Source organism: Neovison vison, chromosome 10, assembly GCF_020171115.1.
Source record: "Neovison vison isolate M4711 chromosome 10, ASM_NN_V1, whole genome shotgun sequence".
Taxonomy (NCBI): Eukaryota; Metazoa; Chordata; class Mammalia; order Carnivora; family Mustelidae; genus Neogale; species Neogale vison.
In genome coordinates this window covers 46925015-46951166 of record NC_058100.1, presented here as the reverse complement: position 1 = coordinate 46951166, position 26152 = coordinate 46925015, and the positions used below count along the sequence as shown (strand labels likewise).

Below are 26152 nucleotides of genomic sequence, written 5' to 3'. Positions count from 1 at the left end.
CTGGTTGCATAATATTCTATCCCTGGAAAGAACCATAATTTACTGGGCTAGTCACCCATTTTTGGACATAAAGATTGCTTCCAATGTGTTGTATTAAGATAAAGGATGCTATGATAAACATATTCATGCAAATAGAGACTTCTAATAGCCCGTATTTTCTCAAGCTAGGTATTCAGAAGTGGAATCACTGAGTCAAAATTTACAGATTGTCTTTACTTTTGAAACACTGGCAAACTGCTTTTTAAAAGGTCTGTATTGACTTACAATGCTACTACTAGCAACACGGGAGGATATTATTTTCATTGCAACCACCAGATTTCAGAATTCAAAATATATTTTTAAATCTGTACCTTATTATACATTTGATTTGTGATTGTATCATACATAAATCAGTGAAAACATTAAACCAATATTTTTACTTCTATAATTTCACAGTTACTTAAAAGATAGTTTTACTAAAAGTCTTTCTTTATGCTTTACACAAACTTCTCAAACAGGGCAGAATATAGATAAGTTATCACAAATTTCTACCTGTGTAATGGAAGGGGCTTGATCTTGGGTTTTTCAGAAGCTGAGGAGAGCGTTTTAATCTGAGGCTTGGCTGTTGGTGATGTTTCCAAATCTCGGCTAAGCTCTGCTTCAGTTTTCTTAATGAATTCATCATATGACTAAGTTTAGAAAAATCAGAGGAGTCACTATACAGAATTTTTAAAAAACTATTTTAAATTAGAAAGTAGTACATTTTACAGTAAAATATTCAAATAGAGAAGATGTAATGTAAAAATCTTCCTCCTGGTTACCAGTGTCCTAAATCAATCAGGAAATGACAGTCTCCACTCTACAGAAATTTAATACCTATGAACCAATAATTCAGGTTCTGCCACATTAAAAAACTTCTTTAGCTGATCAGGTAATTATTCTTTAAAAGCTGTCCTAATACTTCCATGTTATTTTTAAGAAGTTTAGCCATGATGCTGAGTTAAATGGCACCTTTTTGGGAATACAAATCCTTAGGAAGAAGGAAGGGTGTGGTTAAGAATAGGATAGCTCAGAATTACAAAAAATGTTACCAGCCATTCCTATTCATTATCACTAGTGCATAATCCTAATTTGGACGAAATCTAAGGGAAGCCCTTCATCTACTGTATTTCTTAACTTTCTGGCCTAAAATTCCTACTTTTACATCATTAGCTGAGACTACAGCTGTTCTCTTTTTATTCTCTTTATTTGTTCTCTGTACTGAATGTTAAGTACCAACTCAATGTGTGGCCCCAAATAGGCTGTCAATAAATATTAAGACTAAAATAAATAAATAAATAAATAAATATTAAGACTAAATGGAACCTACAGATGCTTTTCAATTGCTACAGATCCCTAAAACTTGGGCTAAAATCCCTACTTTTACAACTTGCACTATCCATATTACCTTCTTCTGAATTCTGTTCTGAAAGCTATACTTACATGAATGTAGTTGATTTACTACATCTGCGATTAAATAAAAGCTAAAGGATTTTAAATGAAATGCTATCTATTATGTATTTCTCCATCATATACTATAATTCTAAAACCTAAGTACAGACATTTCTTTTCTCCGTAAACCATTTCATAAAATGGTGGATGATGTGGATGCTATGGCTCTTCTCTAGAGATCTTCCTGGCTGACATATCCATTAATGAACATTTTTGAGCAACGCCTTTCAATCTAAGCATATTTCATTTAATTTTCAATGGATCCTCATTACCTAAATTAGTGCTTTTAAATCCTGGGCTCCACCCTATACCAATGAATACCTCTGGGAGTGAGCCTGAATATTTGTATTTTTCAAAAAGCTCCTCAATTAATTCTAATGTGTGGTGAGGCTTGAAGACTGCTGACTGGAAGGCCAAACTCATCAGTCTGACTCTGAGGTCCTGAACATGATCTTCATTTTTAAATTTTGTTTACCAGTCCTTTCCAACATGATCTTGCCAGTATGGTCATTCTACCTTAGCCACTTTTCCTACTTCTAAACACCTGCAAATTACAATCCGTGTTCCCATCTCTGTAGCATGTATTCGTGTAACTGTCTATTTTTTCCACAACTGTTAATAGCGTAATTTACTATGTGGAAGATAGTGCAGTATAATGGTGAGGATACAAAATTTAGAATTAGAGATATATTAAATCCTAGCTTTACCATTTATGAGCTGTGTGTCCCTCAGTATCAGGGAAACTGAGGAAACTCAGTTTCCTCATCTGTAAGACAGGGACAGTAAAGCCATACATTGTTGCTTGAGGATAAATGAAGAACATGTGTGAAGTAATTAGCTGAGTTCCTGGCAAACAAATAGGCATTTAAATATCTGATGATTAAACTAATAAAGGTAGGAGGAACACATATTTGGTGTGACCACAACAAGGACCATAAAAAGACAGAAATACTGGCTAAACCTAATAAAAAGGTTTCTAACATGTAGAGAACCTAGAGTCTAACAATGAAACCAATTGCCTTGAAAATTTGAAATTTCCTATTACTGGAAGTGTTCAGGTAGAAGCTAAATGGTCTTCTCTGGTGATGTCATGAGAAATAATTCTTGTGAGGAGCAGAAGTTTGTATCGATCCTATGATGAATGTAGCAGTTTAGGAACATGAGGCTGGCAGAAAGTATGCAAGCAATAGGGAAGCAACCAGAGACAGGGACATTCAAGAGGCTATGCAGAGAGGTCATGAGGATCCAAAGAGCATGATGGCAGTTGGAATGGAAAATGATAAGCAAGAAGATTTATAAAGAAAAGAATCAATGGGTGACCGAACGGATAGGACAAAATAGAATAAGGAAGCTATGAAAACCAGGTTTCTAGCCTGGGCAGAATCAGGGAAGGCTGGTAAAGCTTGGAAGAGTCAAGTTTAGAATTTTCGTTTTGGAGCCATTTAAATAGTACAAAGAGTCACATTAATAATCTGTGTGGCATGAAATATCATGCTTAAAAAACAAGTTGTTTTTAAAAAGGCAGTAACAATTACTGATTTTTTTTTTGTATTTTTTTTTCAGTGTTCCAAGATTGTTTATGCACCATACCCAGTGCTCCATGCAACACGTGCCCTCCTTAATTATTTATCTGATGATTCTCTGCTTCAGAGGGCATGGATATCAACCTTTCACAGGTCTATTTAGAAAAAAAACCTTTAACACTTGATTTTAATATTTACTTAATAATTGATATAATATTTATTATTTTAACATTTAATTTAATGTTTTTAGATTGTCACAGATTTTTTAGAAAGAGGTTAAAATGTGGCACCACACTAATACTGAAAAATTCTAACCCATGACTTTATTAACAACATTAAAAACAGACTTCATATACACATTAGCCTTGATATCGAACCCCCTTCTTCCTGTGTCTCACCTCTAATTGTTTGATCAGACTGGCTTCTTGGGCTTTCAATCTTTCCTTCTGCCTTTTTCTCTGTTCCTTCTTTAGCTGGTCCACAACTGATTTTCTTTTCCGCAGCTCATCCTTTAGGGCTCTGATCCTACCCTCAATGTCACTTTGGTCGGATGTTGTTTCTGAAAGAGATACAAAATCTCTTACTTAGTTTTAACTTAAGAATAGTTAATTCAGGGCACCCGCATGGCTCAGTCATTTAAGTGTCTGACTCTTGCTTTTGGCTCAGGTCATGATCTCAGGGTCCTGGTATTGAACCCCACATCAGGCTCCACATGCAGGGAGCCTGCTTGAGATTCTCTCTCTCCCCCTCTGCCCCTGGCCCCCTTGCTCCCTTTCTTTCGCTCTCAAATGAATAAATAAATCTTTAAAAGAAAGGAGAGTTAATTCAATAACTATTAATTATATTATTCATGAAAAGATGCAATGTGATATTAAACTTGAATAAAGTTGATCTAACATTTAAAATTAAGGAATTTGAGCTTTTGAAAAAAATTTATTAGTGATTTACATTTCCTCTCTTTTCCCCTAAATCTCTATTGGGCGGGAGGGGTGGGGTGGAGGGGAAGGTTTCCTCCTATTTTTTTCACTTCCTAATTATCCTATTTGAAATTGCAAATAAGATCTCAAGGTACCCCTTCTTGGTGAGATAAGCAACTAGAAGTTGAAAAATTTTTAGGTTAGTAAAATTTGGACATTTTTTTAAGGAATTATTTCCCAATGACAAGATAATCATATTTATCTGCCTTTCTCCTTAGTTGTTAATAGTTTTTAAGTCATATTAAAATCAAATTGATTTTCTGTCTTTTGTTGTTTTTAAAGTAGGCTCCACTCCCAGCACAAACCCCAATGTGCGACCTGCACTCACAACCGTGAGATCAAGACCTGAGCTGAGATCAAGAGGCAGATACTTAAGTAATGAGCCACCCAGACACCCTGAAATTCTGTCGTTTTATTTTTTTTTTAAGATTTATTTTAGAAAGAGAAAGAGTGTGTATGCAAGCAGGGGGAGGGGCAGAGGGAGAGGGGGAGAGAGAATCCCAAGCAGACTTCCCACTGAGTGCAGAGCTGAATCGCAGGGCTCGATCTCATGACCCTGAGACCATGATCAGAGCCAAAACCAAGAGTCGGAGGCTTAAACAACTGAGCCACCCAGGTGCCCTGAAATTTTGTCATTTTAAACTGACTATAAATCATCAGATGATGTCTTAATGCCACATAAAAGGAAACAGAAATTAAAAAGAAATATACTCTGCTATAACCTTTCTTTAGAAGCTCTTAAAATATTTAAAATAAATGAAATGAAGCTAGTTAAATCTTATTTTCTTCCCAATAGTTCCCTTTACACACAAAGCAGATGCCCAGTCACAGCAAAATCATGAAAAAGACATTTCATTACAAGTGCCACACACATGCTATGAAAATGGTATCATTTCAAGATGCTGCTTAGGGAAACCTTCTTGGGTCCCCTCCCTCCTCAGCAGCTTTGTACCATTACTTTGCTATCACTCAGTAAACCTTGATTTACTACCCACCAAAAATTTAAATAATTAAATAAACAAATATGCTGCTTATTTCACTACATATGGAAATTACATAGAAATGACTATTCCTCACACTTCCTCCTAAACTCACGCAATGCTATCAGTTTCACACATTTATGCTGAGTGAGACATTTAATAGCAATAGAAATACTATTGTAGGGGCACCTGGGTGGCTCAGTGGGTTAAGCCTCTGCCTTCGGCTCAGGTCATGATCTCAGGGTCCTGGGATCAAGCCCCGCATCGGGCTCTCTGCTCAGCAGGGAGCCTGCTTCGCCCTCTCTCTCTCTGCCTGCCTCTCTGCCTACTTGTGATCTCTCTCTGTCAAATACATAAAATATTAAAAAAAATACTATTGTATATAGGCCTGAAGACTCAGATGTACGCTACAACACTAGACCATTAATAACCAGGTGTTTCTCAGGTTCTTCACATTAAATTGCATAAGAACTAGTTACAGAATTTACTTAAATTCAAAAGGATTATAGTCTTTTTTGATAGTATGATCCAATATCTGGATTAGAGATAATGAAGTCTAAGTTCCTGTCACTTCTTTGCCCTTGACTTAAGGAACCTCAGTAAAGTCACACCCATCTTACACCAGTGGTGGCATCATACTGAGCCTGCAGCATGGGCAAAGCTTACTATTTACTGATTAACACTCACAAAATAACGTAATAATAAAGGCCATTTTCAACTCTGGATCTACTACTGGTCATCAGTAAGGTGTCTGCTCCCTACCAATTTTGAGAATTGATGTGAAAATTAAGTAAGATGAATAAAGCACACAGCACCTCAACTACCACAAAAGCTCAGTAAAGGGTGGTAGGATTCATATTCACCTAAGACCAACGTTTTATGTAGCTGTATTTTAGGTAATCTATTTTTTGTCTGAAACCTAAAAATGGTGGTGGTGGGGAGAGAGCAACTATCTCCCTTTCTTTTCTTTTATCTCCTTTTCTTTTTTTTTTTTTTTTTTTTTTTAATTTCTGAAAAAAATAATCAATTGGCTTCAGGGTTAAAAGGTTCTGAACACTTAGTGGCAGGCTTTTTAGAGATTCAATTGATGGTTCTAGTATAACAACTGGGAGCAGGACTGCAGGCTGACCTAAAAATTAAAACCTTTCTAAAATGAGGTATAAACACAAACCTTTTCGTCTTCTAAAACTGTGCTTCCGAAACTTGAGACATTAACTTTGATAAAATTGTATACAGGGCCATTATACTTCCACAGATTTAGTTTCAACTTTGCCCCCCTCCCAAAATGATTATTTTACTATATTTTTAAAATTGCATATGCCAGCAGTGATTATTCTAATAAAAACATTTATCATCTATGGTTGTGAAGATTTAAGAGTGGATGATGAAAAACTTGGGAGTTTTTAGATGAAAGACTTTAGAAAATGTTTCTATTTTTAAGTACCAAAGAAACCAAAAGTATACAAATGAAGGGCAGAAATTAAATAAAAGTCTATGAGAGTGAATGGGACTATATTATATATCTGCCCAAATATAGTATTACTGCATAGCACTTACCATTAGTAACATCTAAGAGAATCTCTACATGAATTTATTGCCTTTATGGAATTCTCTCCTACAGGGATTTTTTGGGTAGTGCGGGAGAGGGGAGGGGACAGGTAAATGACACTTCAATTTGTTTAAACACATCAAGATGGAGAGAATAATCTAACTGAAAAATTATGTGGCCTACATTAATTTGGCTTGTAACAAACCTCCATCACGTAAGTGAGAAAGGCATTACATAACTCCCCTACATTAAGACTGACCAAAAACAGTGCAAATAATGATGTCATCAGTAACAGGTAGATGACATCCATAGTTAAAAAATCTCAGAGCTATTTCTCTAAACCTATTCTTACTTGAATTATGTTTTATCAATAAATTAGTGTCTTATTAACATTATCACTAATCCTTGCCCTGTAACTCATGCAAGGATGGCTATGCTCTTATTCTATGGAACAAATGGAAAAGATTATCCAATATGGGAAGGAAACTTGGAGAAAGTCACCAGTGAGTAATACAGCCAAGATAAGAATCCACACTTCCAAGTATCAAGTTTATGTCTACTGACATGTTACTCCACTGGCTGTAAATTTTCACCAGAATATGTGAAAGCAAATATATAACACAATAATTTTCAACAAATAAATATAGTAGACAACTTTCTTCAACTGGCTTGACCTAGTAATTCCATTTCTAAGAATTTATTTTTACTGAAATACTCAACAAGAAAATATACATGAAGATGTTCATTAGAATACTGGCAATTCTGAGAAACTCTAAATGATCACCACTAGGGAAATGGTTAAATATGTTATGGTATATCCTCTCTTTGAAATATTATGCAGTTATTCAAAGAAAAAGAGTGGTTTATAAATATGGGTGATGGAAAAATCCCATGATTTACTATTGTTTGAAACACTGAAAACTGGGGGTATAGAAAAGGATCAAAGACCAAAATAAGAACAATATATTTCACTTTTTTTCTATAAAGTGTCTACTCTCAAATGCAAACTAAAAATGAGCTCCAAAGGCATACATTCAAAGAAGTAGTAATCATCCTTGGAACCCTACATAAACTGAGCACTGCCTAAATAGATATATTTCCCAAGATCAAATCTTATAGACTGAAGTCTTATAGAATAGAGGCTGTTCATTCTTTCATAATCTAATACCACAGAGTTTTATAGGTGCACAGAGGTTACAGGAAAACAGACAATGTTCCCTACCGCCATTTGCAGTCTATTTTCTACCTTTCCTCCTTTGAAACTTACACTATCCTGCACTACCTCTTCCTATCTCTCCTCATGGTCATCATTAATTCATTCAAGAAACATTTAATAAATACCTGCTATTTGTAAAGCAAAGTACCTGCTAGGTTCTGGTGCCATAACTTTTAAGAAGATATAGACTCACCTTTCTAGGAGTCTATATGCTAGTAAAGGAGACCTGCTGAGTAAAGTCTGGTTATAATTTATTTACTGTCTGGTATAACAAGTTGAAGCACTGAGCACTATGGGAACACATAAGCAGTATCTGGCACATGGAAAAAAAATTCAACAAATGTCTGATGAACAAAAGACTGCCCGTGAGCAACCCAAGAATGTAACAGTTTGTCATATTTTGTATAGTAAGGGAAATAACTAATTACCAATGAAATTATGTGATTTAATCTTGGCAAGCAAAAACCCTTTACAAATGCAACAAAAGATAACATTATTAACAGATGGATAGACAAAGCTTATTAAAGACAAATTCAAATATAATACGAATAAAACTAATTCCTTATTATTAGTCTTACCTGACTGTGTCATAGATAACGACTCATCTGACCAACTGTAACAGTGTTGATGGGACTTGACAGGTAGACGATACTGTCCTCCAGTCCTATGACTTCCTTTGCTAGACTCCTGCTTTGACACAGATGTGCAGCTTTTGGGAGGTGACTGTTCAAACAGAAAACCAAGTGTGAACTGTTTTGTGAGACATTTGTAAAATCTATTTAAACATTCGAGAAACCAAGCAGTTAAAGATAATATTTACGAAGAGTCTTAAGTAACTCTGTGACAATAAATAGTAAAAACAGTTTACAAATTATATAAAGGATAAGACCTCAACGTTTTTTAAAGTCACAGATAAAAGCTATATAAAGAAGTATGCTTTTTAAAAAATGTTTATAATAAAGTGAGTGGCTACTGTTTAAGTGATATTTATCATCTTTTTTTAATTAAAAAAATTCTAAATATGGTGCAGGTATTTTTTCAGCATAGTATTTTAATTTCCTGCAGATGTATTCCCAGAAGTGCAACTGCTGGATCATATGGTAGTTCTCCATTGATAGATAATGGATTAAAAAAATGTGTACATATACATGTGCATGCACACAGAGACACATACACAAACACAGACACACACACACACACACACAGAGGAATAGTATTCAGTCATAAAGAAGGAAGGAAATCCTGCCATTTGCAACATGGATGGACCTTGAGGGCACTCTGCTAGGAGAAATAAATCAGAAAAAGACAAATACTATATGATCTCACTTATATGTAGAATCTTAAAAAAAAAAAAAAAAAAAAAAACCAAAAGCAAAAAACAAACTCATAGAAGAGATCAGATTTGTGGTTACCAGAGGTGGGGGGAATTGGAAGAAGGTGGGAAAAGGTACAAACTTCTAGTTATAAGATATGTAAGTCCTAGGGATGCAATGAACACTGTGATGACTAATGAATGTTGCTGTACAGTACATGTAAGAATTGCTAAGGGAGGAGCTTAAACATTCTCATTATAAGGAAAAAGGCATTTTTTTTTGGTTACTGTATAAAGTAAGGGATATTAACTAAACTTATTATAATAATCATTTCACAATATATACATGTCAACCCATTATGCTGTATACCTTAAACATACCGTGCTGTGTATCAATTGTATCTCAATAAAACTGAAAAAAAAACTTTAAAAATACTAAATATGTACCAGTTTTGTGGAAAGAAGGAAAAAAGAGGGGAAAGAAGAGAAGAAAAGAGAGCATAAGACTGTCCACAGAGCGTATTACAAAGGATGTAATGTCTACCCTGACATCAGGTGGAAGTGAGAAAGCCGACTTTGATATCTAGCTATTACCACTTCTTATTTCTGTGAATTTGCGCAAGTTTCCTAGCCTGCTGAGCTTTGGGGTGGGACTTAACACGGTATCTATAGAATTGTGAGGATAATCCACATAAGGCATTTAGCATATTAGTTGATACTTGGTAAGTAGCAATCAACAATACTAGTTTTTATTATAAAAACCACTTTAAGACATGCTAGTTTTAATTCTTTGACATATTTTCTTGAGAGGGAAAAAAACCCAATTTTTAGAGCTTGATCAGGCAATGGTTATTCCGAATTTTAACAATGCTAGGTAGGATCTAATCAATACACAGGAAGTAATAATAAGATTGCGTAAAAAACACACTTTGTTGTGAATACCATGCTACAATTATGTATACAAGCTTATTGCCACAGAACTAAGAATTTGCTAACATAATTTAATTAGAAAACTTTTATAATCTAAAACCTCTGTTTTCAGGAATGTGCCCAAGACATTGGAATATTTTGCAACATAGCACGAAAACAGCTTCTTTGTTAGATTGTTGTTTAAAAAAAATGGTTTTCCCTCAAATCTTACAGGTGCATAACACACATGAATCTGACTGATTTTTTTTTAATATTTTATTTATTTATTTAACAGACAGCGATCACCGGTAGGCAGAGAAGCAGGCAGAGAGAGAGGAAGGGAAGCAGGCTCCCTGCCGAGCAGAGAGCCCAATGCGGGGCTCAATCCCAGGACCCTGAGATCATGACCTGAGCCAAAGATAGAGGTTTTAATCCACTGAGCCACCCAGGTGCCCCTGACTGATTTTTTAATGGGAAAATGCAATTCATTCTTCACATCCACAATAAATTGAAGGTTCTACCAAAGGATATTCCGTTCTGAATGTAAGTGTATTGTATTCCTTTTTTTAGACATAGAGAGACCTTAACAAAGTTTCTCACATAAAATTTAATAATATGTTAATTCCTTTATATACTTTATAAAATCAAATTTAAAAACAAAAACACTTATAAAAAAGAAAAACACTTAAGTTTCTAGCTTAAGTTTTTATCAGATAGTTTTTTTTAATGAAGTATAGAATTAAGGACAATGTAGAAAACCTTATTCTAATAGTGACTATTACTCTAATTTAGAGTCAATAACCATTTCAGATCTGCTTTAAAGAGATGAAACCACTACTTTTATTCCAATTTATAAAGGCAGTTATTAACTAAATTACAGATAGGCACAATGGTATGGTTTAAGATCTTATTGTTTCTATTATATGACAGATTAGATTTTAATAAGAACTTGTATCATTCCAATACATTATCTTTAAATTTAAATTCAACGTAAATTATTATTTTTTCAAGTTTTACTTATTTAAGTAATCTCTACACCCTATGTGGGGCTTGAATTCCTGACTCCCAAGATCAAGAGTCACATGTTCTACTGCTGAGCCAGCCAGGTGCTCCAACCTTAAATTATCTTTCGAAGATTTTAGAAGTTCCTGGAGTGCTTAGGTGGCTCAGTTGGTTAAACGGCTGCCTTTGGCTCAGTTCATGATCCTGGGGTCCTGGAATGCAGCCCCGCATAGGGCTCCCTGCTCAGCCGGGAGCCTACTTCTCCCTCTCCCTCTGCAGGAACCCAGCGCTTGTGCTCTCTTCTCTCGCTCTCTCAAATAAATAGATAAATAAAAATCTTAAAAAGGTTTTTTAGAAGTTCCTATCCCCTCAATATCAATAGACTTAATAATATATAATTTTATAACTGCCACTAAAACCAAGATTCATATATTTATAAATCTTTAGAATTCAATGAAAATCTTTACTCCTGTTCAAATGTCACGTACAGTATGTTACAGGTATGGGCGATAGTCAACACTATCACGAATTGCGTCAGTTTTAAGGAATAAATATATATTAACTTACATGTTTACTAGGAGAGGTAGAAGATTCCAGTTCCTGTGAAAACACCATTTCTTCCGTAAGTACACTATGGTCTGGGCTCCCTGGCTGCTCCTGAACTACAGACGCAGATGGAAGAGAGCCCACAGCAGCGCTGCCCAGCTCTTCCGGAACAGAGCTCTCACTGTGTCGGTGAGAGTAGGAAGGTAATGGAGATTCTGCTTCACTTGTTATTTCTACAGAGAGAGTAAAAAGAAGAAAAAGTCCACAATCTTGGTCAAAAGAAATGTTCAACTGTTATATTTTTATTCGCTTTTGCATAATTCCACTTGCTGCAATTACAGTTTTTAATCCCATCACTTAATGAATCATATTAGTATAAAGTCTGTTAGTCCAAGAATTTGGGCTGCAAACTGAGAGAAGGGCTTAGTTGAAAGGAGAGGGAATTGCTTTACATTTTTAAAAGTATCTTTAATGTCTGGCCTAACAGAAGACAGTTGGATTCTCATATCTGCTTCTGTCTGCAATCTGGGGCTACATGTTGTTTTGGTAGAAGCATATGCAGAAAATCTGGCCTCACAAAGAATACATGTAATTAGAAAGGAAAGAGTATTCCAATAGTCTTTACAGATAATTGTGGGGATTCTTTTTTGATGTGACACTGAAACTTGACACTTGGTACTTTTTTACATGTTAGAATGTGAAATCTGAAGTCCTCTATCAATAAATTTTGTGATCTGTTATATTACAATCCTTTGATCAACTTTCCACTTTCAATGGATTTTCTGACTCATGCATGATTTTCTAAATCATCACTGGGCATCTGTAAAACACTGCTTCACTGAGTCATGAAGATCTTCCCAGTGTTGACACACTTCATCATACAATATGAAAAGAAGGCTCTGGGCCAAAACTCAGACTCGTAGACGCTGAGCTGCTCCACCACTAGCCATGAGCATGGAAGCCAGAGCCGCAGCTCCCACATGGCTCCTCTGGCCAGCCGGACACCTCAGATGGGAGCTGTGCCCACACCAGCGCCAGCAGCTCAGCCGCTGGCAGCGGCTCCACCATCCGCTGCACCCCGGCAGCCAGGTCTCACGGCCCAGATGGCAACCACTGCAGCCGGCGTGGCTGTGGGCTCTGCTGTCGGGCACACGACAGGTCACACCATCACTGCGGGCTTCGGTGGAAGAAGCAATGCTGAGCCTCCAAGGCCTGCATCACTTACCAGGAGCCTCAGGAAACCCAGCCAGCATCCCACGGCCGCGATCTGGCCCATGCCACTAGGAGAGAAACAGTTTCTGGAGCGCGACCACAACCAGGGAGACCCTGCGCTTTGTGCAGGTTTCAGCGAGGAGCTGCAGCAGCGCAGATGTGCGAATGGATTAACCTGATCGAGAAGTTCAGACTGAAGATACGGGACATCACCTCTCATGACCAAGTTAATTTAACATAAAAATATGATTAATAGTGGATATATAAAGTATAAAACACCAGTTAAATCTCTACTTCATCATTAAACACAGTTTTCTTCAGAATTGGAATGAAAAAGGGTGTTCTTACTATACAGAAGTTCACTGAGACGGTCTGAGTTTGGGGCAGGGCAGATGTCTGTGTGCCTCCTTAAGTCACCTTTTGTAATGTTCTCGTTTGTGAATTAATTAGAAGGGTGGTTTTCTCCCCCCACCAAGAAGATGATTCTAATTAATATCACCACCCATCATATCAGGAACATCTTTTAAGTACTGGAAAGCTGTCCAGCTCACAATGGGAAAAAAAGCATTTCCAAAATCCTAAACTTTCACTTGAAATCTTAAATTTTATCACTCGCAATAAATACTGTCACTTGTGCTCCTTTCTTGAAGAGTCAGAGTTAGCGTAATTTATTTCTGAGAAATTGTTTGCCAAATACCTAAGTGACCATGGTTTTTAGTCATTTAAGTACAAAGAATACTCCATGATAAAAATGGCTAATTCAGCTTGCAACTCAAATCACTGCATTAAGTGCTTTTCTTCAAGGCAACCACTGTCCTTCGGCACAGGCAAGTGCTTTATGCGTATTTCCTATTCTGTCACACAAAATATTACAAAGATATATACTCAAAGGTTGAGATTCAACAAAATTAGTATTTGTAAATGCTTATTTAAGGACCTCCTTCTGTAAAACTGGCATGTTATCCATAGTGCAAAGTGGAGAAGAATACAATGACTACCACCACCGCTTGGCGCCACTGCCTTGATTCTCGCTAAGGCATCAGCAATTTCGCTTTTATATTTGCTACATTGGTGTAATGTCAACACAGTGAAAAAGGCAAACAGCATGTCAGCATTATTATAAAAATAGTACTAATCTCCCAGATCCTCTGTAAGGATTTCAGAGGCCTCCCCAGACTTTCACGGGCCATACTTTAAGAAACACTGCTCTAGGATTCATACCTGGGATTGGAACCACAGAATTGTAGGATCTGTGTACCTCACTTCTATTCTTTTACTGATTGTTTTTACTTCTTATTTTTATTTACTTATTTTGAGAATGAACATGAGCATGAGAGTGGGGAGGGGCAGAGATTCTTAAGCAGGCCACAGCTGATGCGGAGCCTGATGTATGGCTCCATCTTAGAATCCTGAGATCATGACCCAACCCAAAACGAAGAGCAGGAGGCTCAAGCAACTAAACCACCCATGTGGCACGCAATTACTTTTAATGCCTCTTTTTTCAACCTGTTTTTCAAACTAGGTTTAACAATTAATATACCAGCAGTTCCTTGTTCTACCTACATACCAACAAGTTTGATGGGTATTGTGAAAGCATTGAATGATGGCCCTCAAAAAGATATGTTCCTGTCTTACCCCGCAGGAACCTGTGAATATAATCTTATTTTGAAAAAAGGTCCTTGCAGATGTAATTAAGGATCTCATAATGAGGCCGGCTGGGGGGCATCTGACTCTTGATTTAGGTTCAGGTCATGATCCCTTGTGGGATCTATGTTTAGCTCAGAGTCTGCTTGGGATTCTCCCTCTGGAACCCCTGCCACCTCCTGCTCATATGCTTATGCTTATTCTCTCTCTCTCTGAAATAAAAAAAACCTTTTTAAAAACAGTGGAAGGATCTCATGATGAGCTCACAAGCTCAAAGAAGGAAGAACTGATTCCTGGAACCTTCAGATGGTACACAGTGCTGCCAACACCTGCTGTTGTTACTTCTGGCCTCCAGAAGTGAGAGACTAAAACATTTTTTAAGCTATCAAATTTTGTAGTAATTTGTTACAGCAGCACTAGGAAATGAACAGAGGTATCAAATAGTATGTCTTTATGGTTTTAATACCCTAATTACTAAAAAAGTTGAACATCTTTTTAGATGTTCATTGATAATTTGGACTTCTTCATTTGTGAATTATCTGCTCTTTTGCCCATTTTTAAAAATGTGTCTGTCATTTTATTTTTGATTCATAGGAGTTGCTTGCATATTCTTATACTACTCCTTTGCCAGTCATATGTGTTGCAAATATCTTTTATTTTGTTGTTTTACTTTTTTTATGGCGTATTAATGAACAGAAATTCTTAATTTATTGAAGTCAAATTATTGGTCTTTCTCTTTATGGTGTTGCTTTGTATAACACATTAAAGAGATCTTTCCCTCCCCTTGATATCATATAGATATTCTCTTACGTGGTCCTCTAAAAAGTTCCTTGATTCTAATTTTTAGATTTAAGCCTTTTTAAAAACAACAACAACAACAATAACAAAAAACCTTTTAGCTGAGTCTTTCTTTTTCTTTTCTTTTTTTAAAAAAAGATTTTATTTATTTATTTGACAGACAGAGATCACAAGTAGGCAGAGAGGCAGGACAGAGAGAGAGGAGGAAGCAGGCTCCCTGCTGAGCAGAGAGCCTGATGCGAGGCTCGATCCCAGGACCCTGGGATCATGAGCTGAGTCGAGGGCAGAAGCTTTAACCCACTAAGCCACCCAGGTGTCCCTTAGCGGAGTCTTTCTAAACTGTCAATGTAGGGATCCAATTCATTTTTCCCTGTCTCCAAAATTTATGAAAGTCTCTTTCATCACTGTTCATCAAAGTTACCTGTGTCAGAAGCCAACTTTCCATATATGCAAGAGTCTTTTTCTGGGCTGTTTCATAGTCTATTTGTCTATCTCTGTGCAAATGATTCTGTTTTAATTATATACTTTTACAAGTTTTGATATATAGTAAAATAAGTTCTCCATTAGCAGTGTCTTTGCTTTTTGGTCCTTTGTTCTTTCATATAAATTTTAAAATGAACTTGTCAAACTTATGAAGAACTCTTGCTGAGTTTCTGACATAAATTGTCTTGAATCTATAAATAAATTCAGGCAGAATTAACATCTTTATGACACTGACTCTGTGAGTATGGAAAAGCTTCCTATATATTTTGGTCTTCTCTAATGTCTCCTAATAAATTCTGAAGTTTTCTCCATAAAGATCTTATATATTTTTAAGTTTATTCCTAATACTTCACATTTTTTATTTCTGTGATAAATAGTATCTCTTTTAAAAATCAGATTTTCGAGGGACGCCTGGGTGGCGCAGTTGGTTGGACGACTGCCTCTGGCTCAGGGCGTGATCCTGGAGTCCCGGGATCGAGTCCCACATCAGGCTCCCAGCTCCATGGGGAGTCTGCTTCGCTCTCTGACCTTCTCCTCGCTCATTCTCTCTCTCACTGTCTCTCTCTCTCAAATAAATAAAATAAAATCTTAAAAAAAAAAAAAAATCAGATTTTTGGGACACCTGGGTGGCTCAGTTGGTTAAGCAGCTGCCTTCGGCTCAGGTCATGATCCCAGCGTCCTGGGATCGAGTCCCACATCGGGCTCCTTGCTCAGCAGGGAGCCTGCTTCTCCCTCTGCCTCTGCCTGCCTGTGCTTGCTCTCTCCCCCTCTCTCTCTCTGATAAATAAATAAAATCTTTAAAAAAAAAAAAATCAGATTTTCTGGGGCGCCTGGGTGGCTCAGTGGGTTAAGGCCTCTGTCTTCAGCTCGGGTCATGACCCCGGGGTCCTGGGATCGAGCCCCGCATCAGGCTCTTTGTTCAGTGGGGAGTCTGCTTCCTCCTCTCTCTCTGCCTGCCTCTCTGCCTACTTGTGATCTCTGTTGTTCAGATAAATAAATAAAATCTTTAAAAAAAAATCAGATTTTCTAACCAATTTCTGCTGCTCTATAGACTTGTAATTGAATTTTGTTTATAAATTTTATATCCAGCAACCATGCTAAACTCACTTGTTAATTCTAATAACTGACACGTAAATGCTGGATTTTCTATATGCACAGCTTTAACATCTGTAATAATGAGTTTTGCTTCCTCCTTTTACTCCTTAGGTAAAAATAAAAACATCTTTGTCTTATTTCCAAATTCAAAGGGAAAGTTTTCTATGTTTTATCATTAAGTATGGTACCTTGTAGGTTTGGTTTTTCATTTTTGTTAATAGATATCCTAGATCAGGTAAACAAAGTTCCCTTCCATTGCTACTTTATCTAAAATTTGTTTTATTACAAATGCTTTTTAGATTTTATCAAGTCCTTTTCCAAATCTATTGAGATGTCTTGTAATTTTTCTCCTTTAATCTGTTTAAGTAATTTGCACCACATGATCGATTTTTTAGAATGTGTTAAACCCTACCTGGTCACGGAATAACCCATTTCCATTCCATGGGATATACCTATTTCTTCGAAGTTTTCAAGTATATTAGTTATTCACAATGTTCTCATATTTGCAATGTTGGTGGCATTTGCAATTGTATCGCTTTCTTCACACTTAATCATTCACCTTTTAAAATATAATGAAGTAAATCTCCCAGTTATCTTGGGCTTTGGTTTGTAGCTAGAACAGAGTTAGTATTTATTACCTTTCTGTTCTGTTCTCTCATCCTCAAGTTCTTTCTTAGGAGTTTTAGGTTTTATTAATTCTTTGTCCCAGGCAGCCAAAGCTTGCTTTTCCATTTGACGGATTTCTGCTTCCTCTGCATCCAAACGTCGCTTCCACTCAAGCAGCTCCTCTGCATGTTGTCGCCGTTGCATTAGTTTTTGCTCTCGTTTTGTCAGAAACCTATGGTCACACCATGAAAAACCGTCAGAGAACAAATCTATGGACAGAAATCACTCCGAGAGCTCTACCACTCATTGCCTTATGAACAATCTGTGTAAAAACAGGACATTCATACTACTCCTTTGAAAAACTTTGAAATAACAGCTTTGATGATGAGTCAACATATTCAGAAAACAAAAGACTTTATGTTTTACTTGTAACTGTTTATAAAGACAAATTCAGAAAAGAAAATCTTCAGAATATCTGGGCAGCCGTGGCTGATAAAACATAACTTACATATTCACTTCTCATAGGTGATTCTTTTCATAACAGAAGATATAAGGACTTTATTCTGAAGGTTCAGACCAGAAACACACAAATCCAAACCCAAAACAACAAAGACCAAAACAACAAGAAAAACAAATCTCAAAGCCCCCAAACAAGCAAGCAAACAAAAAAGACATGTTCATGTCCCTTTCTGACTTTTACTTTCAAATTCAGTCTAGTTTTACTTAAGGTATCACTACACCAGTCTTTGGTTCCCACTGCCTGAGAGATGCAATGTGAGGTGATAATTACAGAGCGCACCACAGTCAGAGGCCTTATGCATATAAACATAACTAATTATTTACTTAGCTAAGAGGATGCAACAAATGCCTCAAATTTCTCAGTGTAACCCAATCACTGAAATTAAATAGCCCAATGTATCTTAGCTGCAAAGGGTTAAGAGAAATTACTGATTTAGGAAACAGTTATCTAAGTAGTTAAAAAGCTACTACTAAACTCTCCTCATTTATAGATGCCAAAGCTAATTAAAAGGTGGGCTGCTCCTATTACTGGTCTTAGATCTGTACTAGTGGCTAATCAACAAAAATGCATTCACACATCCAACAAACACTTAATAAAAAGCACAAAAACTGTCATTCCACTTCTTGAACGATCAGCATATCAAATTAATGTGGAAACAAAGATAATCTATGGGACATTTGACAAGAGGCCCCAGGTTGTTAAGAAAAAAAAAAGAAGAAAGGCAATCAAAACAAACAAAAAGAACAGAGCATGCTCTATCAAAGAGTGCACTGAAAAAGGTGCAAAGTTACCTGACCAACTGGTTGTAGATATACAGCTGGAATTTGGGATGAAGGTTGGGAAAACAGACACTGAGAGAGGCCCAGTGATGAGACGTAAAGACAGAGAAGAAGTAGTGAACAGGAGAGCAGTGTCTACAAAATAAGGAGGAAGATTTTAAAACCAAGAGATCAAGAGGCAGAAAGAATGAGAAAGGGAAAGCAAAAGGGCTGAGTGGAGAACTTTAATAAACTTCCTGAATAACATTATACGCTACTCAGTTAAAGCAAGTGTTATGCTCTATGTGACATATAAAACATGTATGACTATAGATCTTACCGACGATTTCTGAATAAACATGCCTTTCTTCTCAGATGTTGCTTAACCATCATCTATAGTTTCAGGCAGATTTGCTTGTATGTGAGTAAAGTTATGAGAAGTACAGTATGGAGCTAAATAAGCTTTCCCATAAGCTCTAACATAGACTACAACAATTACGGCTGTGAACCTAGTACATCCGCAATTCTATACATGTATATCATCCTGAGCAAATGATTTCTATATCCATACCTGGTCATATATTTTAAGTCTTAAGTTAAATAAAAAGCACTATGTTTGCTTTACCTAACCTTTACCATCATGATCTAGCTTGAAAATAATAATTTAGAAAATAAATTTAGAGTTAAAAACACCTTGTTCACCTCTACAGCATGAAATTTACTGCCCGTAGGACCTACCAAAGGTATCTTGCTTTATACTTACAAAGGCCCACTTTAATAAGATTGAAATACAATATCCAGTCTATAAAATATTAGAATGCATAATTAAGAATAAACTAAGCTAGTCATAATAAATACTCCTGGTTAAAAAAAAAATCATGCTATGGACAGCTCAAGCATAAGGTTAAAAGAAGAAAATTTCACATGCTAAAAGTTATAAGTAGAAAATTCTCTTCTTATTAAATAGTAAATCGATCATTTATTTATATATATATATATTTGAGAGGATAAATAAGTCTACTAATAGTTTGAAAGGTTAGTTCTCTTTGACAGAGCACGCTCCTGTTCACATGCACACAACAATAACCTGTAGATCAAGGCAACATTTTTTGCCTTGGAAGGGCAAGGAATATCATTATGTCAAAGAAGTGAGAAAATCTAGGTATAAATCCATCTATTCATTTGGATTTTTAAAAGTTTGTACAATCTTGCCTAAACATGTATCTTTAGATACACAGACTATTTCAACGTCTGTTTCCCCATATACAACTGAATATTTCACCTCCCCTTCATTTACTTATATACACACACTCACACATACATACACATTCTTATTTGGATTGCCTAGATTTTCGGCACTGAAGTTCAAGAAAAAACAGTTTTGCCAAATTTTAGTAAGACACTGCAATCTTCCTTGCCATTCTTTATGAATGTATAACGAACTTATTTTGATGCTAATTATCAAAATATTACACAAAAACAAAGGTACTTGGCAAAAGGTCCAAAAAAATCTATTCATAATATTCAAATATCACCCACCCTCTTAAGTATAGAACTGCTAAATGCATGCATGACCTAGTACAAAAAGTAGAATAGTATTGGAACATGTGAAAAAACTGTAAAAAAAATTACAATTTAAATTTATCCAGCCCAATATAGAGACTAATAATTTTCTCTACCAGAACAAGTACTGACCATTTATTTTTCACTTGTAAGGATTAAGCATATTCAAAAGCTAAGTTAGAAATGAACAACAAAAAAATAGCTAACAGAAAAAGGAAAGAAAATAGGTTAAGAAATAGTATGAGAAAAGTTCAAGTTAAAGTTAAAACTTCTTCCCAGAAACACACCTTCCTTATTTATGTGTATTCTAGAAACAGTGTCCTTTAAAAGCTAAATAAAATAAAGTTGAAATAAAAGCAGCAGTACTTCACACTGGAGTTAACAATCCTTCAAGATGCTGCAGAAATAAAATTGATGAATGATAGAGAAATAAATGCCTGCTAAGAGAAAACACTGCTAACAGTGTTTCTTCTAATGGTGACAGAACACTGGACAGGGGTAGGAGTAGGCATAACAGATTTAATCTAGTATGTAAATCACTGTGTTCTTACAATGTTTAATCTTAAGAAATTCATGAGTAATTAGTTTTCTTTTTAAAAAAATCTATAAGAGAGAAAGAGAGAGTGAGATCCCGCGTGCGCAGGGGAAGGAGCATAGGGAGAAGGAGGGACAAGCAGACTCTGCTTAGCACAGGGTCCAATGCGGGGCTCAATCTCACCATCCTGAGAGCATGACGTGAGCCAAAACCAAGAGTCAGACGCTTAACTGACAGAGTCACCCAGACAACCCCGGTTCTCTTTTAAAGTCACACTTTCATACTCTAAACTTGAGCTGTGCAACTATTCAAGCCCAGTAGTCAGTTACTCAACACTTTTCCAATTTGAACAGATCCTATTAAGTCATCACTGTAGTTTAAAAACAAAACTATGAGTTTATAACAGTCTTGTACCCCTGAAACAATAATGTTATATGTTAATTAAAAAAACAAACAAACAGCTATGAGGTTGAAAGCCAATATGCTAACTTAACTCAACTTCAACTTTGGCTGGCTGATGTCCAGAGAGCAGGACCCTCGCTCTGCTTGTGTGTATGACCTGAGACGAGTTACTTATCTCCATGGCCTCAGTTTCTTCCTGTGAAACCAAGGGACTACACTAGATGACTTCTCTAAGAGCTCTTTCAGGTCCAACAGTTTATAATGCTTTCTTTCTCCATTCAAGTAGCTCCTCACGCTTTAAGTTCTTCAAAACAATGCTAGACCATGTGACATAAATGAGAAATTTTTTTCCCCATTGAGTTAGTATAATTGTAGATTGTGTTCCAACATTATTATAAAAATTATGCTATCATTTGAAGGAGCAAAATTATGATGTAAATTTTAAATAAAATTTAAAATAATTTGCCTCTGAAAGACATTAAAAGAAAAACCTAACACTTTAAATCATTTTAAAATTCTTTCTGGGCCAAAAATTAAATCTATTATTATGATAAATAAAAATGAAACATAGTTTTATCTCAGGGACATGAGATTGAGATCCATTTTGGGCTCCACGCTCATCAGGAGTGAGTCTTCTTGAGATTCCTTCCCTCTGCCCCTCCGTCTACTCGCATGTCTGCACACACATGCAGGCACTCTTTGTCAAAAATAAATAAATCTTTTAAAAAGAAGGTGTCGTCTTGTAATTTTTCCAAAACAAAATTTATTCTATTACTTAAAATTGTCTAATAATTTGCTTATATTTAAAATACATAATAATTTGAATATATTTAAACAAAATCCTAACCCAGGAACTAAAGAAAATAAAAATCATTATCAGGTTATTAGGATTTATTCAGCTACCACACTTGAAATTATAGTTCTAATTTAAGGCAGGAGTGCCTGGATGGTTCAGTCATTAAGCATCCAACTCTTAAATCTCCACTAGGTCTTGAGCTCAGGGTCACCAGTTCAAGCCCCATTTTGGACTCCATACTAGGCATGGAGCCTACTAAAACAAAACAAAACAACCCCCCCCCCGCAAAAAAAAACAGGCAAATTTTAATTTAAGGCAACAGTATTTAGTACATTTTTAAAAAATTTATTTATTTGACAGAGAGAGAGATCACAAGTAGGCAGAGAGGCATGCAGAGAGAGGGAGAAGCAGGGAGCATTTATTTATTTGACAGAGAGAGAGATCACAAGTAGGCAGAGAGGCAGGCAGAGAGGCAGGCAGAGAGAGAGAGAAGCAGGCTCCCTGCTGCGCAGAGAGCCTGCTGTGGGGCTCGATCCCAGGACCCTGAGATCACGACCTGAGCCGAAGGCAGAGGCTTAACCAACTGAGCCACCCAGGCGCCCCTATATTTTTAAAAATTCTAATGAAAATGTCTTCTTTAGTGGAACATCAAAAGTGTTCCTCTGCAAATCCTTAACTTTTTAAACTCAAATTAATGAAGATTTTAATACTGACCAGACAATACCACAAATACTGTTAGACAGAGCTATGTCATACAGTATCTGTTTGACTTTATGATTATTTAAAACCAAATAAATTAATCTGGTCATTTAGTGGTTTCTAAGCTAACTGGGAATATTTTTAAATATTTAAATTTTAAGTAAATAAAATATTTAAATATTTAAAATGAAAGTGTGAGAAGTTTTGTGACTTCATTTTTCCATGCTAACTTGGTCTGCAATGATCAAACCAAAATATAACTTATGGCATGGGTGGTTCAGTGGTAGAATTCTCGCCTGCCAAAATATAACTTATGTATGTGGGATTTTTTTTTTTTTTGCTTCTTCTTATGCTATAAAGTACTTACTAATTCTAAAGTATATTTAACTCAGAACACTCATCCATTGAAAACTGACTCGAAATATTCTTTTCAGTAAAAATTTCTTCCTCTTCTGAACTTCCTTAGCAATTAATTTATATATACTTCTCTACAGGATTGATATTTTCTCTTTTTTCCACCTAGAGCATATGCTTTTTAAGAGCAAGGTTTATGTTTGATTCACCTTCATATCTCTCAGAACCTAATACACTCACACATTTCCCAGTAAATAATTACTAAGAATAAGTATATATTTCATAAATAATATGGAAGAACAGCTGCTATTCAATAAAAGAGAAAATGCACTGTGTCCTATTTTAACCCTTGAAGATAACCCCACCCTTTCTGTGTTTCATTTGCTCAGTAAAATATTTTCTTGAAACAGAACTGGCAAATTAACAGAAAAAGTCAATTGCACAGTGTTTTGTTCACGAATACATGTTTCAGGATTATAAAAAATGCACTTATATTGTAAATAATGCCCCTCACCATAATAAACAAAATTCAGATTTCATTTATCAACAGTACCAAAAAGATAGGGCTATTCAGTCTATGGCTTTTGCAAATATATATTAATTATGACTAATCTTTTTCACAACTTAAACTTCTTTTCTTTTAAAGATTTTATTTATTTATTTGACAGAGACACAGCGAGAGAGGGACCACAAGCAGGGGGAGTGGGAGAGGGAGAAGCAGGCTTCCCACTAAGCAGGGAGCCTGATGCGGGACTTGATCCCAGGAACCCCGGATCACAACCTGAGCCAAAGGCAGACGCTTAATGACTGAGCCACCCAGGCACCCCAAAACTTCAATTTCTTTTGCTTTTCACTACAATGAGAAATGGAAATTATTTATATATGTCAGATCAATAAAAAGGTCAGGAAAAGCCACATATCAGAAATACAAACTTTAACAAAGGCATCGCTATTTCAATGAAACATTAAAAAAGGAAATCTTTCACTGTAGCCAAGAAAAGTTTGATAGTTTCAGAGAAATATTTGTCACAGAATTAGAGTTCAGAGGGTTAACAACAAGCAATAACATACAATGAAAAAGTTCTTCCCAAAAGTTAGCTAACCTTCCTGAGGGAGGACTGCTTTCTGACAGGCGTTTTCTATCAATAAAATAGTAATCTCTTGGAAGACTGCTTTTGCAAATCTACACAACAAATAATAGTGTCTACTATCAAAGGTTCAAATGATTTTGTTTTTAGGTGTCTATTGTAGCAAACGACTATAAAATTAACTCACTCTATTTATTTACTGACATTCCAATATAATCGGAGGAAATCTAATTGTGAAGTTTTGGTGATCTGAATGGTATTTAAAAACCAGTTTTCACAATGTTTTGTTCTAGACATTAAAAAGTATCAAGTAACAATACTCTATAGTGCATCGCTAATTTTGAAAAATACTCCAGTTTATCCTCAAATTTCAGCACCATCATAAAACATTAAAAATAATTCCTTTGCCACTGCTGTCCCCACCCCATCCCAAGCCACAGACACAACTGCATTGCTTCAAACAACAAATCAAGTCACTGAATACTTCAAAGGCCATTTCTTTGATAAATTGCTCAAATGGTTCCTGTAGTAGCTGACAAAGGAAGGTAGAACAATAATACAAAAATCCCATGTGTTTAATATTTCAGATTCTGAGAAAATAATTAATAAAAGTTGGAACAAAATCAATAAATGTAATTTATTTGTTATTTGTTATTTAGAATTTTTAAAGCTTTAAACAAATCTGAAATAAGCACCACATAAACTGACTCATCTCATAAACAGATTTAGGATTGGCAGTTTCTTCTACAAATGTGATTAAAATTACCAGATTATCATAAAGACCAGCAATGAAGACCTTACTTGATGAGCAAGGGATCAACAAAGAAATTACCCTTGAAGTGGTCTTTCCTCCAATATTTACCATTCAAAGACATTTGGAGGCATATATAAAATGTCAAGTCAGTTATAAAAATTCACAAGAGATTATTCTGAATTCAAACATCCATGAAGTAAAACAGTATGCCTATACAGACTATGGGAAATTTTATCAGGAAAGGAAGAAAGCATCTTTAGTCTACATTTCAATAAATTCCTATATGAAAAAGCCTTATTTAGTTTATCCCATGAAATCATCCAAAAGGAATTATTTACATGTTTATAAATATTTGGTTTTGCCCCCTTATATTTATTTTAAAAATTTGTATTTATTCTTTAAAACTTATTTTCATAACCAATTTAGGTATTTTAAAGTCATGAAAATGCAATTTAACTAAGCAATGAAGGGCCAATGTATAACACTGTACCTACAGTAAGTAAGGCCTGATTTACAACTGCTTGACTGTTTAGAAACTAGTTAAACCATAGGTTAATGTCACATAAATAGAGAGCATTATTAAACATGGTAATGTGTGACAAAGGATATCAAGCTACAACTGGGGTTCAAACCATTAACAAAATAAAATAGCAGTCAACAAAAAATTTTAATGGTTTTCTAGGGGGCGCCTGGATGGCTCAGTCATTAAGCATCTGCCTTCAGCTCCAGTCATGATCCCAGGGTCCTGGGATCGAGCCCACATCCAGCTCCCCGTTCAGCAGAAAACCTGCTTTCTCCCACTCCCACTCCCCTGCTTGTTTTCCCTCTCTTGCTGTGTCTCTCTCTGTCAAATAAATAAGTAAAATCTTCAAAATTTTTTTTTAATTTAAAAAAATTTTTCATTAACATATAATGCATTATTTGCCCCAGGGGTACAGGTCTGTGACTCATCAGGCTTACACATTTCACAGCACTCACCATAGCACAAACTCCCCCCCCCCAAATTTTTTAATGGGTCTTTCATATTTAAAGAAGGTAATGGTTATAAAGTCAAGGATAGGGTTCATGAGCAGATACTTCACAAGCATATTTAATAAAATGTATACTCAGAAGAGTAAACTCTCACATAAATGTAACTTTATATGGTCAACATTGACATAAAACTGAGCTACATTTAAGCAGAAGTAGCTTTCTTTAAAGGAGCCTCTAAAAAAATAATACTTAGAAATGTTTTAGAAGAATGGTCGACCGCCAAATCATTGAACATCCTAGAAGAATTTCACTTTTTCTGGTTTCAAATGAGCAATCCACACCTACTTATAGATTAAAACTTCTATTTCACCTCAGATTGAGAGTGGTCA

General features: G+C 35.8%; 1 protein-coding gene and 1 pseudogene across 5 annotated transcripts in view; one reads left to right on the top strand and one right to left on the bottom strand.

Annotated features, from left to right (window-relative positions):
* Nucleotides 1-26152, bottom strand: part of CEP350 (centrosomal protein 350) — a 156935-nt gene that overhangs the window by 26145 nt on the left and 104638 nt on the right. For all 5 annotated transcript variants that reach the window (XM_044267212.1, XM_044267214.1, XM_044267216.1 and 2 more), the window contains 5 exons: nucleotides 17355-17554; nucleotides 11506-11717; nucleotides 8294-8438; nucleotides 3392-3552; nucleotides 532-668 (listed from right to left, as the gene is read on the bottom strand). In XM_044267212.1, coding sequence (XP_044123147.1) covers nucleotides 532-668; nucleotides 3392-3552; nucleotides 8294-8438; nucleotides 11506-11717; nucleotides 17355-17554 — 855 coding nt within the window. The remainder of the gene's footprint in view (nucleotides 1-531; nucleotides 669-3391; nucleotides 3553-8293; nucleotides 8439-11505; nucleotides 11718-17354; nucleotides 17555-26152) is intronic.
* Nucleotides 12020-12937, top strand: LOC122918763 (annotated as a pseudogene).